At 59.5% G+C, this 13,998-nt stretch overlaps 6 protein-coding genes across 6 annotated transcripts; 4 read left to right on the top strand and 2 right to left on the bottom strand.

Moving 5' to 3' along the window:
• Positions 1-48: 48 nt before the first annotated feature.
• CcaverHIS019_0403450 (uncharacterized protein) lies at positions 49-1,218 on the top strand (the record flags this gene model as incomplete). Its single annotated transcript, XM_060600170.1, has 3 exons — positions 49-198; positions 314-644; positions 986-1,218. The coding sequence occupies 3 exons, from the start codon at positions 49-51 to the stop codon at positions 1,216-1,218; spliced, it is 714 nt and encodes a 237-aa protein (XP_060456790.1).
• Positions 1,219-1,297: 79 nt separating this feature from the next.
• On the bottom strand, positions 1,298-3,627 carry SEC6 (uncharacterized protein; the record flags this gene model as incomplete). The annotated part of the gene is made up of 2 exons (XM_060600169.1): positions 1,298-1,393; positions 1,426-3,627. The coding sequence occupies 2 exons, from the start codon at positions 3,625-3,627 to the stop codon at positions 1,298-1,300; spliced, it is 2,298 nt and encodes a 765-aa protein (XP_060456789.1).
• A 918-nt stretch (positions 3,628-4,545) lies between these two features.
• Positions 4,546-7,550, top strand: BDF1 (uncharacterized protein; the record flags this gene model as incomplete). The annotated part of the gene is made up of 5 exons (XM_060600168.1): positions 4,546-4,551; positions 5,028-5,061; positions 5,230-6,807; positions 6,851-7,224; positions 7,269-7,550. 5 exons carry the CDS (start codon positions 4,546-4,548, stop codon positions 7,548-7,550), a joined length of 2,274 nt encoding a protein of 757 aa, XP_060456788.1.
• An 843-nt stretch (positions 7,551-8,393) lies between these two features.
• CcaverHIS019_0403420 (uncharacterized protein) lies at positions 8,394-10,037 on the top strand (the record flags this gene model as incomplete). The annotated part of the gene is made up of 5 exons (XM_060600166.1): positions 8,394-8,456; positions 8,699-8,749; positions 8,888-8,924; positions 9,089-9,267; positions 9,378-10,037. 5 exons carry the CDS (start codon positions 8,394-8,396, stop codon positions 10,035-10,037), a joined length of 990 nt encoding a protein of 329 aa, XP_060456787.1.
• A 267-nt stretch (positions 10,038-10,304) lies between these two features.
• On the bottom strand, positions 10,305-12,462 carry CcaverHIS019_0403410 (uncharacterized protein; the record flags this gene model as incomplete). The annotated part of the gene is made up of 2 exons (XM_060600165.1): positions 10,305-12,048; positions 12,104-12,462. 2 exons carry the CDS (start codon positions 12,460-12,462, stop codon positions 10,305-10,307), a joined length of 2,103 nt encoding a protein of 700 aa, XP_060456786.1.
• A 411-nt stretch (positions 12,463-12,873) lies between these two features.
• CcaverHIS019_0403400 (uncharacterized protein) lies at positions 12,874-13,815 on the top strand (the record flags this gene model as incomplete). Its single annotated transcript, XM_060600164.1, has 3 exons — positions 12,874-13,407; positions 13,477-13,647; positions 13,681-13,815. 3 exons carry the CDS (start codon positions 12,874-12,876, stop codon positions 13,813-13,815), a joined length of 840 nt encoding a protein of 279 aa, XP_060456785.1.
• Positions 13,816-13,998: the final 183 nt, after the last annotated feature.

Here is a 13,998-nt window from a genome sequence, read left to right as displayed (position 1 = left end):
CACCTTGTAACCATCTCTTCTAATCTCTCAATCTATCTACTTCCAACCATGCGCCCACCATCGCTCCTCCGCTGCTCCCGATGCTGGCGCGGTCTATCCACCTCGGTCTCGCTAAGTGCGAGGCATCAAGACCACTACGCCGTCCTAAAGCTCCCACACAACGCAACAAAAGCGCAGATCAAAGCGCGGTTCTACGAAGTGAGCCTCTCTTCCTTCCCTCCTCATCCCCTCCTTCCCTCCTTCTCTCCTTCCCTCCTTCCCTCCTTCAATTCCCTCTTCTCTCCTCTTCTCCCCTCCCCTCCTCTAACTGTAGCTATCCAAAAAAACGCACCCTGACGCGCCCGGTGGCTCCAGCACCGCCTTCCACACGATCAACGACGCGTACGCTGTACTTGGTGACGACGCGCAACGGGTAGCATATGACCGGCAACACGTACCTCGGGCAAGCGGAAGTGGGGTTGGGGCAGGATTCCACCCGCATTCGCCGCAGGCGCGCCGGGCAGCGGGTCCGCATAGGGCATGGGAAGGAGGGCCGATGGGGGATGGGAGAGGGACGTGGGGCAAGGCGGCGCCAGGGCCGGCTTGGACTGGACGGAGGAAGGTGGATCCGAATTTGGGGTGGGGGATGGGGATGGGGGGGTCTAGTGAGTCACTTGGAAGAGAGGAAGGGGGAGGAGGACGGGAAGGAGAGAGAGAGAGGGAGAGGGGGAGGGGGAGGGAGGCAAAGGGAGGCAGAGAGAGGGAGGGATGGAGAGCGGTGAGGGAGAAAGGAGGAAGGGAGGGAGGGAGGAGGTGAGATAGGAAGGAGGTGATGGACCGAAGGAAGAGAGGAGCGGTGAAAGGGAAGGTGGGGGAGAGAGCAGCAGGTAGAGAGCTGAAGGGGGTCAGGATGGGTAGGATGGAGGGGAGTCGGGGGCGAGCTGAGATGCGGGAGATTGGTCGAAGAACAGAGAGGAGAGACATCCAAGTCTGACACTGACACCAGGCGGGCACAACTCCACAGGCGACCTAGGCGGCATGCGCTGGGGCAAGAAGGAGAGTCCGCGAGAAAAGGCCAACCGCGAGAAGAGGTTTGGCGCCGCACGTCGAAAAGAAGAAATCGAGGGTGAGAGTACCGGGGTGCGGCTGCTCGTCGTTGTCATCCTCCTCTTCTGTATCATGGGAATTGGGGGCGGCTTCTCGACGAGCAGTGCGGAGGTAGAAGAAGAATTGGATTAGAGCATAGACAGAGACGGGAAGCGCATAGGTATACATATACAGGGCCTGCCCCTATTACTCTGAGTACTTTGTGTCTAGTCTAGTCGCGCCGACGCATTCGCCCAGCCACGTTGTCGGCGTACGTCGCAATGTTGCGCATGAGGCCCGCGGCGCCCGTGTATCCGTGGATACGGTTCTGTTGTCAACTCCCTTCGGTCTGCGACTCACCATAATAGTCGGCTCTTCGGGGTCGCCGAGTCCCTCCTCTGCCACGCGGCGGCGCAACGTGTCCATCGTATCGGCAATATCTCCGCGGTCGAGATCGTCGCGCGCGCGCAATAGTGCCTCTGTGAAGGCGAGCTGCGGGCCATGTTCCTTGGCGAACGCGTGCCAATCCAACACGACCATTTCCGCGCTAGCATCCAACATGCTCCCGACAATCTTCATGACTTCGAACGGACCCTCGATGTCCTGCGGAGCGCGGTAGTTCTGGAACAGGTCGAAGGCCTCGCCAACGTTGCTGTTCAGTCTATCCGTTGCCTTGGGCATGCGCAGGCTCTTGGCTGGTGCGCGCCGCAGTGCTGTCAGGTACGTGGCGAGGAAGGCGTCAACCATGTCGTCCACGAGGAGGTCGAAGAGAGACCCGTTCAGATGCCCCTGATAGTCGGACATGTAGTCTCTCATCGTTGCGACGATTGTCGTCGTCAAGGCACCCGAGTACCACTCTGGTGCGAAGAGCTTGCTTGTGGCGGGGCGGAGGTCGTTGAACACGAACTGGACTAGTGCGCTCGTACACTGCTTCGCGGCGTCCAGGTAGCCGTCGATTGCGTCGTTCAGACTGCCCGTGATCGTTCCCTTGTACTTGTCGCTCACGAGGGGCTCTAGGCGCGCCTGAAGCTCCTCGGTGTAGTCGGCTGCGCGGAGCTGGTCGTTCGCCAGTGCCATCGTGTACTCGACCAAGCCTGGGGCGACCTCCTCCGGCCGCTTCTCGGTCGAGAGGCGCACTTCCGACGCGACGAGCTCAACCCACTCGCTCTGCACGCGGTGCATGACGCGCCCACACTCGGTCACCACACGCGCGAGCACCGCGCCCTGGTTCGACTCGAGCGACAGGTCGACTTGTTGGTTGACGAGTTGGAAGAAGTCGACGACACCGTCCATTCCGAACAGCCCCTCGTGGGTGATCTGTGGCTCGGTTTCGCGCAGGCGGAACTTGTTCATCTCCTCCTTCTGGAGATTGACTGTCCACTCGTCGAGCTTTGTGACGATGAGCTTGACGTAGTCCTCGATAAGGTCCTGCGATCGCCCATCCAGCAGAGGGGGCGTCAGCCACTCGACTGGCACCTCACCCTTCATGGTCGTGCGATAGCGCTTGATCCACGCGTGTAACTGGAGGAGCACCTGAGCGTCTGGCCCGGCCTGGACGATACGTATGAGCATTGCGTTCAGCGTCTTGTGGTACCGCTTGATGTACCATTGGACGACATTAAAGTCGGCGGGGAACAGCGACTCGAGCTCGTCCTTGATCCGCACGACGTCGGCGAACAGCCACTCGTCAAGGCCGCGGATGTATGCCAGGTCGTCACCGTGACACGCCTCCCACTCGGCTTCGAACTTGGCCTTAATTCTTTCCTCCATCGCATCCAGCATCTTGTGGCGGTAGTTCTTGATGACACGCGCGTTGGCCTGCGTCGAGCGCGCAGCATCGTTCGCGGCAACTTTACGTACCAGTCGTAGCGCGACAGCCTTCTCGTCTTGGTTGGACTCGAACTCGATGATTTTCACCAGCCGCACGACCGTGCCCCTGTTTCCTCCGCCTGCAATCTCGATGAGGTTGGCGCTGATCTCCCACAGCCAGCTCTCAAACGCGTGGGTGAGCACGTCGAGTGGCCCAAACCACTGCGCAAGGATCGCCCTGTCCTCTTTCGTCCCGCGCTTCGCCGAGTGCATTGTCTCGTTGCGGAACGACTCGAGCTTCTGCAACTCAAAGTGGATAGGCAGGAGGTTGGGCGACGGGCCAATGGGCCCACCAGGCTGCGTGCGGTCGTCCTCGAGCAGCGCGCCGAGATGGTTGACCTTGTCGGCCATGTTCTGCAGCTCATTGACCATCTTGGCAGTTTGCGTAAAGTTACGGTGCACGCGACTGACGCGCGTAATCTTGTCAAACACCTCGCCCTCAACCTTGTCGCGCTTGAGCTTCTCGACCTCGATCATCTCCTCGCGTATCGCGGCCACCGCCGCCCGGCTCTCCTGCAGTTTGAGGAGTGCGTCACGCGTCGCGTCGAGCTGCGACCGCACGCCCTCCTGCAACTTGGCATCGAGTGTCGCCTTCTCCTTGAGCAGCTTGTTGCGGAACGCGCTCAGCTTGACGAGATCGTCGGGCTGCCGGAGCACCTCGCCCACCGCCGCCGAGGCCGAGAACGTCGCCATGGCGGATGTGTCGGGTGCCCGGGATAGTCTGGTTTTTGTGGAAGTGCGACGGGTGAGTGTGTGGGTATGTGCGTCAGTGCAACGTTGCGTAGTATAGGCCGCATGACTGAGAGAAAGAGAGCTTATGCCCAACGTCATCACGCGAACAACGCGTGGGATCTTGATTCATTTGGTTCCGGGCTCAGTTCTAGGCGGTGGCAATTGCTCCCACCTTTCCAAGTGGAGAAGGGTTGTCGAGCCTGCCCAGATCATCCTTCATCCTCTCACTCCGGCACCAGGTTGGACTCGGTCGTCGAGCAGCAGCGACAACGGCGGTACGCAGACGAAAGGGCGAGGCAGGCCAACCTCCTCGCGCAGGACTGGATGTCGGGTTGGCGCGACAAGCCGCGCATTGTGGGTGGCGAGCGTCATCCACGGTCTAATACGGCGGGGAATCGCGCGCGAGAGAGTTTCGACTCTTTGCGGAAGTGCGAGCGCCAAAGGAGCCAAATGAGCCAAAGGAGCTAAAGGAGTCAAATGAGCTAAAGGAGACGAGGAGTGCACGCACGGTGTGTGTGGGGCTACCACACACACCCACCCCAACACTGCGCAAAGGTTCAAAAGGTGTCTGTTGCTGTGCATTGGCATGTACGTCAGTCGTGGGGCGAGGGAACAAGGGAACAAGGGAAGTTGGTGTCGCCACCCACCCCATCCACACGTATGGGTTACATGGTCCCTCAGTTTGTTCGTTCACCCAGGACACGTAGCTGAAGGCACACGCCGCCTACTCCCTGTGCCCGCTCCCCGACTGGCCCGATCGTCACATGCTTCCCTGGCATGCTTTGCACCTAATCTATCGAGTTATCACCCTGCATGTGCCACGTCGGAAATACAAGTCAAACGCCGTAAGGGTATCTGTCAGCGTGTGGACCAATGTCAATGTTTGTGCGTGCCTAGGTTGTGTCATATAGTGTAGAGTTGATGAAAAGACGTTGCGTATAAAACCCCTTGGGCCCCGATTGCTGCCGGCCCATAAAAATCCCCCCAGGTCGACTCTTTTGACTCAACACGCCGGTTCTACTGTCGCCGCTCACCCTCCCTCTCCTGCCTCTCCTCTTCCACCCTGGCATACCCCGTCCCTCAATCTTACCTCCACATCTCATCGCTACACGCGGCGACATCCACACCCAGCCACACCATCTGCCAAAACATTCATCCCAGATACCCTCCCCGTCATAAGCCTCCACTCACCGTCACCCTATTATCTCCCTGCATCACCATCAATATACCTCTGCTCGTCATCATTTCACTCGTCCTCATCATCAACATCCACTCCATCCACCTTGTCTAACCTTCCTTACTCTCTTCCTTTCCCCTCACACACCCACCACCGCTGGTGACCGGCCGCCCTAGGATCCCAGGCGAATTCGGTCATTTCAGCGCAACACCACAAAGGTGGGTGATCATGGCACATATATGCATGAGCACCAAGCATCTATCCATACATTCCCTCGTTATGTCAATGCTGACCTTGCTGCGTTTCGTTTCCGTTCATCGTGCTCGTCACCTTGCTTCGATATTCCTCGCGTGCACTCATCAACCTTCCCTCTCATTACCCAGCAGTCCGACCCCGACCCCACCATCACATCATGTCCGCAGAGGCTACCGGCGGTTCACCTGTGAAGCCCGTCCTAGCGGACGGTCCCGCTCACTCTCGCATCCCCACTCCTCCCGCTCCCGCGCTCTCGCCAGAACAACCCAACGGCTCGACGTCGTACCTCCCGACGCTCTACCCGCCCAAGGCTGCTTCCCCTTTGCCCGGCGCCCACCCCACGCCTGCGGACACTACGTTTGACCCTATCCCTGCATCATCTGCGCCTGGTCCGGCAGGAGGTGACAACATGGATGTCGATCGAGGGGTGAGCCCAGGCTCGGCCGGGACGAAGCGCCCTGGTGACTCGCTCTTGTCCGAAGGTGCGAAGCGTGTCAAGGAAGGTTCCGCGCGGCGTTCCCACTCTAGCACACCTCAACCGCACACGGAGGTGCGACGTTCTCCTCCGTCGGCAACTTCCCACGCGCAGTCCACTTCCTCAGCGCCTGCACCCATGGTTCCAGGAGGAGAGTCTGCTGCGCCGGTGGACCCTAACGCCCCGCCAGTGGTCTACCCCTGGACCAACTTTGAGCCAACAAAGTATCTGCAAGGCCCAGGACCGATGACGCGCTGGACGCCACAGCAGCACAAATACCTTCTGAGCTCTGTGCGCTCTATGCTCAAGTCCAACAATGCTGCAAACTTCCGCCACCCTGTCGACGTCGTGCTGTTCAACATCCCCCACTACCCCAACGTCATCGACCGTCCGATGGACCTTGGCACTGTTGAGACAAAGCTCATCGCCTCTGACCCCCGTGGTCCACCCAAGGATAAGAGCAAGGCCGCCAAGTGGGACACGTCCAAAGGAACGTACTCGTCTGTTTCCGAGCTCACCGCGGACGTGCGCCAGATCTGGGAGAACACGCGCAAGTTTAACGGCCGGGATCATGTCGTCTCCCAGATGGCCTCCAAGCTCGAGGAACAGTACGAGAAGGCTCTTCGCACTCTCCCGAGCGATGCTCCCCTTAGCGTTGCCGCATCGTCGCCAGCTGCCGCCCAGCCTCCACGACGTCAGTCCGTTTCGCAAACCCCCACTATCCGTCGTGACGCAGAGTCGAGCCGTCCGAAGCGCGAGATCCATCCTCCTCCCTCGAAGGACATCGACTACAACTCGCCAGGCTCATTGCGCAAACCCAAGCGCCGCAACGACCCGCAGCTGCAATGGGCCGCACGCGCGGTCCTCCAGCTCGAGAAGACGACCAAGTACTACGACATCGTGTCTCCCTTCCTCTACTCTGTTGCGGAGATCATCGCCGCCATCCCGGCCTACACGCAGGTCATCAAAAAGCCAATCGACTTGTTGATGATCAAGCAACGTATCGAGGACAACTCGTACGACGATGCGTCGCAAATAGACGCCGACATGCGCCAGATGTGCAACAATGCACGTACCTTCAACCCTCCCGGCGACAGCGTGCACAACGCTGCGAACGCACTGCTGCAGATGTGGAGCGAGAAATGGCGCTCGCTGCCACCAAAGCAAGAGCTTCGGGAACCGAGCGAAGAGGCTGTTGCGGACGAGTCCGACTCTGAAGACGACGACAAAGATGGTGCGTGTTCTTGGATGTTGACATTAGCCGGAACTAACGACAGTCGTGCGTCTCCGCGAGGCCAAGGCGGAGCGTGTCCAGCTTGATCGAGAGATTGCGGAGCTCGAACGGAAGATTGCGAACAAGCCTTCAAAGCAGCGCAAGCAGAAGGTGGCGCCCAAAGCCAAGGCGCCAATTCGCAAGTACTCGACCACGACGAAGGCGTCGCCTGGCGGGCCTAGTGCGAATGGTGTGCAGAAGAAGGCTCGCAAGCCCAAGCCCGAAGTCATGTACCGCGACGACGATGAGAGTGACGACGAGGTGCAGGCGATCACCATCCAGCAGCAGCAAGAATTGGCAGACAAGATCCAGACCGCCGATGCCGACATCTTGGGCCAGGCGGTCGCGATTATCCAGGCGACGACCAACATCTCTGGTGTAAGTTTGCTGCAAATCTTCAGACAGAACCAGCTGACCGGCAGAACGAGGAGATCGAGCTCGACATGAACTCGTTGCCACCGGCGACGGTTGTCAAACTGTACAACCTTGTGTGCAAGGGGCGCAAGCGCGGGAAGAAGGTCAAGCCTCAGCCGCGCAAGAGCGGCTTTGGCGGCGCGCCTGGACGCAAGCACCTCAACGAGCAGGAGGAGGCCGACCGCATTCGCAAGATGGAGGCGCAGCTGCAGGCGTTCGACAGCCGTGGCCCGGCACAGTCGTTCGAGGAGGAATCGAGCTCTGAGGAGGAGTCGAGCGACGAGGAGTAGATGCAGTCAGTGGCCTGTTGAGTGAGCAGTAGCGTTTTATAGGGTCGTCGTAGAGGCGCCTGTGCGTCGAATATGCCGAGTTTGTATGAATCTCTGTGGCATATGAAACGATCAAACCGCTGTGATTGTTAAAGAGGGGTAATCGGGCCAAGAAGGGTTATGCCGGGGGAGAACCGCCGAGTATCCGGGAATACGAGTGATGGGAGATTGGGCCCTGCGGAGCGATAATCGGTGCTAAGTCGCGGTTGACACAGGTGCGAAGAGCACACGCGTTTGCACACGCGTTTGCACACGCGACCGCATTGCCGTCTCTGACGCGTCTGGTGCGGCGTTGGTCGTACCCCTGATCTCGGATTGACTTCGGCAGCAGCTGCGGAGAAGTAAGAGAGTCACCGGCCAGGCCGAAACACGAGCAAGCCCCCGTCCAGGGCTATCGGTAGATGGCCGGTTGAATCGACGTCATCGGCTGTCTGGGGTTGACGTCGCTCAAGCGTCAATATCGTGTTTGCTGACACACCGCCTACGTCCGCGCTTTGCATGGTAGCAAGCGGCTCAAGTACAGAACCCACACTCCCAGCTCTCAAGATCTCATGACTCCCAGCTCTCAAGATCTCATGGGCGCTATCCCAAATGAGACTCGTAGTGGTGATGTATGGGATTGCGCCGTTTCAGTGTGTGGTGCGGGTATTCCCCGAAAACACGCCGAGGGCAACAACCGTTCACCCGCTGGCTGGCTGGCTGGCTGGCTGACTGTTCTCATGCCTGCCCACCGTTCAGTATATATCTACATCTTATCCCGTTGGACTCTCTTCGTCATATCTCCCCTTACCAAGCCATACAAAAATGCCCACTACTGAGTTCACCCTCTCTGACGGTCGCAAGATCCCGTCCGTCGGCCTCGGCACCGTAAGTCCCACTGCCTGGATCTCCTCGAGCTCGTCACCAACGACCGGAGCGAACGGCGCTGACGCTCTCATATGTCCTGATCCTTACGCCCTCCAACCCGTCCTTCGCCATCGCCCCGCTGCTGTCGGTCTACCCTTCCCACCTTCCCCACCTTCCCCGCCTTCCCCGCCTTCCCCGCCATTCTCTCACTACCCTTCCCTCCACCTTCCCCGCATTCTGCGCATCCCCGCTTGAGACGACAGTGGCAGTCTCCCAAGGGCGAGGTCGCCAAGGCCGTCGAGCACGCTCTCAAGGTGAGTCTTTAGCTGTGGGCGAGGGGGTGTTGGGGCGAAACCCTCCACCAACCTCTGCCACCGCCACCCTACCCTCAACACATCCTCCCAACCACCTCCTCATCCCTCCAAGCATCCCGAACGCATGCTAAACAGCAGAACTCTTATCGCCATATTGATTGTGCATGGGCATACGGTACGTTCCGATGCGTGTTCTGGCTGTTTTGCACGTTTGAACGACATTGTGGCGCCTCATGGGAGCGTTGGGGGGGGGGGGGTCGTATGATCACCCCGCACCGTTGTGCCGTTTGACGGATTTTTAGCGGCGCTTGGGTGCGTATGGAACGCGGCTGACGGAAGGCAACGAGGCTGAGGTTGGAGAGGGCATCAAGAAGGCTGGTCTGCCCCGTGACCAGTTCTGGATCACGTCCAAGCTTTTCGAGCTCCACCATCACCCGGAGCATGTTTCGCTTGCCATCAAGGACACCCTCAAGAACCTCGGCCTTGAGTACCTCGACCTCTACCTCCTCCACTGGAACGTGAGCCTGCCGGGGAAGGATGAGAGATAAGGACGGAGCTTGCGACTGTGACTCGACTCGCGCCCAGCCTCACTCCGGCCCTTGTGTGATTGAGGATTCGCTGACGCCAGATCAACTTCCAGGTCGACGCGCCCGAGGGCGTCCTCCCGACTAGAGAGCACGCCCTAACGGACAAGGAGTCGGGCAAGCTTCTCCTCGACGTTGACCTCTGTGAGGACATCATGCCCACCTGGCGCGAGATGGAGAAGCTCGTCGACCAGGGCCTCGTCAAGTCGATCGGCGTGTCCAACCTTAACATTAACCGCGTCAAGAAGCTTCTCAAGGAGGCGCGTATCAAGCCCGTTGTCAACCAGGTTGAGCTCTCGATCCAGTGCCCCCAGTTTGAGCTCGTCGACTGGCTCCAGAAGCACAACATCCAGCCCCAGGGATACTCGCCGCTTGGCGGTACTGACGGGGCTGCTCTCCGCCAGCACCCCGATATTAAGAAGATTGCCGACAAGCACAACGTCGGTCCAACCACCATTATGCTCTCGTGGCTCGTGCAGCGCGGCATCAACCCTCTCCCCAAGTCGTGCACGCCCTCGCGCATCGACGAGAACCTTAAGATCATCGACTTGAGCCCCGAGGAGTTCGAAGCTGTCAACAACATCGCCCGCTCGGTTCCTCACAAGCGCGTATGCGACCAGTCGAACGACTTCGTGCCCGTCTACGACATCTACCAGGAGAACGACCCCGAGTTCAACGACAAGGTCCAGGCATTGAAGCCCTAGGCGCAGGTTGTAATGTTGCACATGCATTCTTAATGGTTCTCGGGCAGACCGCATGCTCTTAAGACTTGAATGACCAGACCACATTCTTGGACTTAGACTGCGCGTGCTCCAGTAGACTCTCCGTTGGTGGTTCGGCTTACTCGTCTCAACCATTTCTGGATCCATTCCGGACTCCGGTGTAGCTGTGCTGTACAGGTGCATGCTATCAACTCGACAACCACTCCTCATGCAAACTCGCGCGCTCCGCTTCCTTCCCTCATGCCGCCACTAGTCCGAGTCGTTCGTCAGGTCGACGGGCTCGGCGGCACTCTTGGCAGCCCAGTACCGCGCCCGCTCGGCTGGCCGCACCCATCTCTCGGGCCGCTTACTCCGCCCATTCGGCGACGCGGGTGCGCTCCTGGCACTCGCACCAAGTATACGCAGAGGTGGTGAGTTGGTGCGGCTCGGCCCAGCACTGGCAGCGTACACACCGTTGGGTTTTTTCGGCGCCTCCTCGTCGCTGGTGCTGTCCAGCTCGTCCACCTCCTCCCCCTCGACCAACGCCGCGCTGAAGGCCCCGTCATCCCGTCGCGCATTACCCTTGCCTTTCCGTCTCTTGGTGGCAGCGTCCATGGCCGCAGTGTATCGCGAGTCGCTCGCGTCTGACTCTGTTTCGTACAGGCCCTTGTCCTCGCTCACGCTCCGGCGGTCTTCCACCTCGTCCTCCTCCTCATCCTCTCCCGAGGACGAGGTGTGGCTGCTCGCGCCGTCGCTCACCTCGCTGTCGTCGATGACAATCGCGCCGGACCTGCTGACCTCCTCGACCTTGTATTCCTCGACCTCTCCATCACCACCGCCTTCCGCATTAGACGTCTCGCCGCTCTCGAGGTCCATGTCCGACGAGTGGGCGCGACGCTTGCTCTGCAAAGATGGCGGGAGGGGAGTGTTCTGTAAACGCGCGCCTTTGACGTTGTGGCGCTGGATGAAAGCGTCGAGGTCGGCCGCGAGGTCGCCATGCTCGTACAGCCCCTCGATGTGTTCGCGGAAGTCGATCGTGTCCTTCTCCACGCCAAGAATGCACGAGAGGATCGAATAATCGTCTGGACTCTGGGGTTGGCGCGGCGGCTTGTCGTGCGCGTCACGGGCGAGGATCTGCGCTGCGCGGTCGAACATACGCTGCCGAATCATGTCGTAGGCGCCGGCAAAAGTCATCTTCACCCGCGGTAATCCGTACGAGCCGCCCGAGATGTCGTTGTCAACGTTCTGCGGGTCCTCGATGGAGAGGAGGAAGGGTGTAGGGTTGCCGGCCTTCTTCGTCCAACCGCGGTCTCTCTTGAGGAAGTACTGGCCTCCGCGGCGAATGGAGATGCCGACAGTGTCGTAATTGAAGCTGCGACCGTACAGTTCGAAGAACTCGAGCAGCAACGTGCCGAGATTGCGCTGCGCGTCCATTTCCGCCCGCCGGAGTTTCGGGTGCATCTGCATGAAGCTGATGACGAGGCAGATGACGGAGTAGCTTCCCAGGCCGCCAGTGAAGACCTCGTTCATCTGCCGTTGGGAGAGGAAATACTTGACGACGGTGATGAGCTCGCGTGCGCCTGGCAACGCGTCCAGGTAATGCGTGATGATCTTGCCAGAGTCAATGCCGTTGGTCTGGTTAAAGGAGATATCGACGGGGATGTTCCCGTACTGCGGGCGTGTGACAAACTTGATAATCGGGACCTTTGCGCCGAGGACGAGCGCGATCTTGTCCGCGATACCCGAGTTGCGGAGGACCACGCTGAGGTTGGTCAAGAAGTTGGCCGTGTCCTTGTTGCTCCACGGTCTTGTGAGTGGAGGGACAACGACGAGGTCGAGATCACCCATGGGAAGGTACAGCTGGGTCTGCCAGGAGCCAAACGCGACAACCTCCATCTCGGGCTTCCACTTGCGGACTTGTGCTGAGATGAACTCAATTACGTGCTTGCGCACCTCGTATTCGCCCTCGGTGGGGGTGACGAAGTTGTAGAAAGCGGTGACTTCCTCGTTGAGCCTTGTGTAAGTGTGTGAATCGTGAGGAAGGTGGGGAAGCTGAGGAAGGTCCTCACATTTCTGCGGGGTCGCGGCAGCGTTCCCAGTCGACATCATCGGCCCATGGACTCCCCTTCGAGACCCCACTCACCCCCAGCTCGCGGAACGCGGTTCTCGACCGCTTTATCTGCCGCGACTGGGCATCTTTCTTCTCCTTCCATTTGGTGTTCTGCGGCTTGGGCTTGCCTTTACCCTTCCCCGGGAGCGGCTGTGGGTGCTGCTGATGCTTGACGCGTTTCCTCTTGACATTGCCGATTTGCTCGCCCTTGCGCTTTTTGCCTTTTGGTGGTGGTGGTACCTTGAATTTCCCCTGTGAGCCAGGTTGCGAACCCAGTCCGATGAAAAGGTCACCGTCAGCAAAGGACGTGTCCGCCATCTTTGTTGTTGTGACAGTTGACAGTTGCAACTTTTGGTGGCGACGTGAGTGGAGGTTGAATCTAGGGCAAAGGGGAGTGGGGCAGGCAGATACCACGTGGCTGGATACGTTTGCATTAGGCGGTGTCATTTGCTGACTCAATGGATGAGACTGTCCGTGCCTGGAAATTAAGGAGCTAGGGCCTCGTGTTGTAAGCCGTCACAACATGAACCCCATCCCACAACACTTTGTACTGTCAAACTCATCTCTCATCTCCCTTCCTCTGGTACTCGTCACTTCTTCTTGACCAGCCACCTCACTTGCCATTACTCTTTCCCTCTCTCTTCATTAAAGCCATCCATCAGTAACGTCTAGAAGATCTCCACGAAGACGACAGTCTCCCGCTTCTACAAGTCGCAACCCGTCGCCACAATGGCCGACGTTGCACCCCGAAAGCGCGCCCGCTCGCCTTCCCCTGCTTACGGGGACACGTTAGCGTCACCGCTCGAAGTCCTCTTAAAGCGTCGCAGGCGGGACACGTACGCGGCCTCTCGCATGCCCCCGCCGCCAGTGTGGGGTGCCCCAAGTATGCAGATGGACGAGGACGACCCGCTTTCCTCACACGGCCCATCCTCCCCCTTACACCGCGTCGACGAGTACTATGAGCACCGTCGGCAGCGGCAGTGGGAGCGCCTTCAGGCGCCTTCCTTATCTCAACCGGCTCCGCGTCTTCCCGACTCGAGTCCATTCCGAGCCAGCCACCCGCCCTTACAGCGCAGCATCACAAACGAGTCCTTGACCTCGGAGTATGAGATTGAGGTCGGCCGCCTTGGGTTATCCAGCTCGCCGGTTCGCCACCAGCCTCCTGGAAGCACTCCGTTCCGCACGAACGAGTGGACACCCGAGGAGCGCATGCGTGAGTGGGGCGACGAGTATGCCCGTCAGAACAGCCTCCTGCATTCCCTGGTGAGTCGTGCGACCGTGCGAGCCACACCTGGCTCGCCTCCACAAACCCAAAGCGGGTTCTGACGGAAGCATCTCGCCCGAGCCGAGAGCCACCACTCTCCAATCCAATACACTCCCGAACGCCCGATCGACATGAGCACGCCTCATCGCACTCCTGGAGCGACCCCCAGTGCGCCGTCGTCTACGATATTACCTACACCGTACCGCATACGCGGCGTTCTGGAGACGCCTGGCCTGGTCGTGAGCAGCCCATGGGCCAGCTCACCGCTGCAGTCGCCGTACGCTCCGCATGCGCCAGCGCCGAGCCCCGTGTTCGAGCCAGAAGTCGCTGCCAGGTACGAGGAGACGAACAGGCTTCTCGCGGAGCTCAACGTCGCACGTATTCGCCGTCATCTCGACGACATCTAAGGCGGGAGGGGTGAGAAAAGAGCGTCAAGGACGAAACAACATGCGAGAAGGATAGGGAAGGAGTGAGACGGTGTGGGGGGGCACCTGCGACTACCATGAACTCGATCTCACGACTCGAGACATCCGTGTCAGAACAACCCAAGGACCGAGGAGGAGACGTCATGGGGAGGCACGTTGCGACAC

Source organism: Cutaneotrichosporon cavernicola, assembly GCF_030864355.1.
Source record: "Cutaneotrichosporon cavernicola HIS019 DNA, chromosome: 4".
Classification (NCBI taxonomy): Eukaryota; Fungi; Basidiomycota; class Tremellomycetes; order Trichosporonales; family Trichosporonaceae; genus Cutaneotrichosporon; species Cutaneotrichosporon cavernicola.
This window is presented reverse-complemented; position numbering and strand designations above follow the sequence as displayed.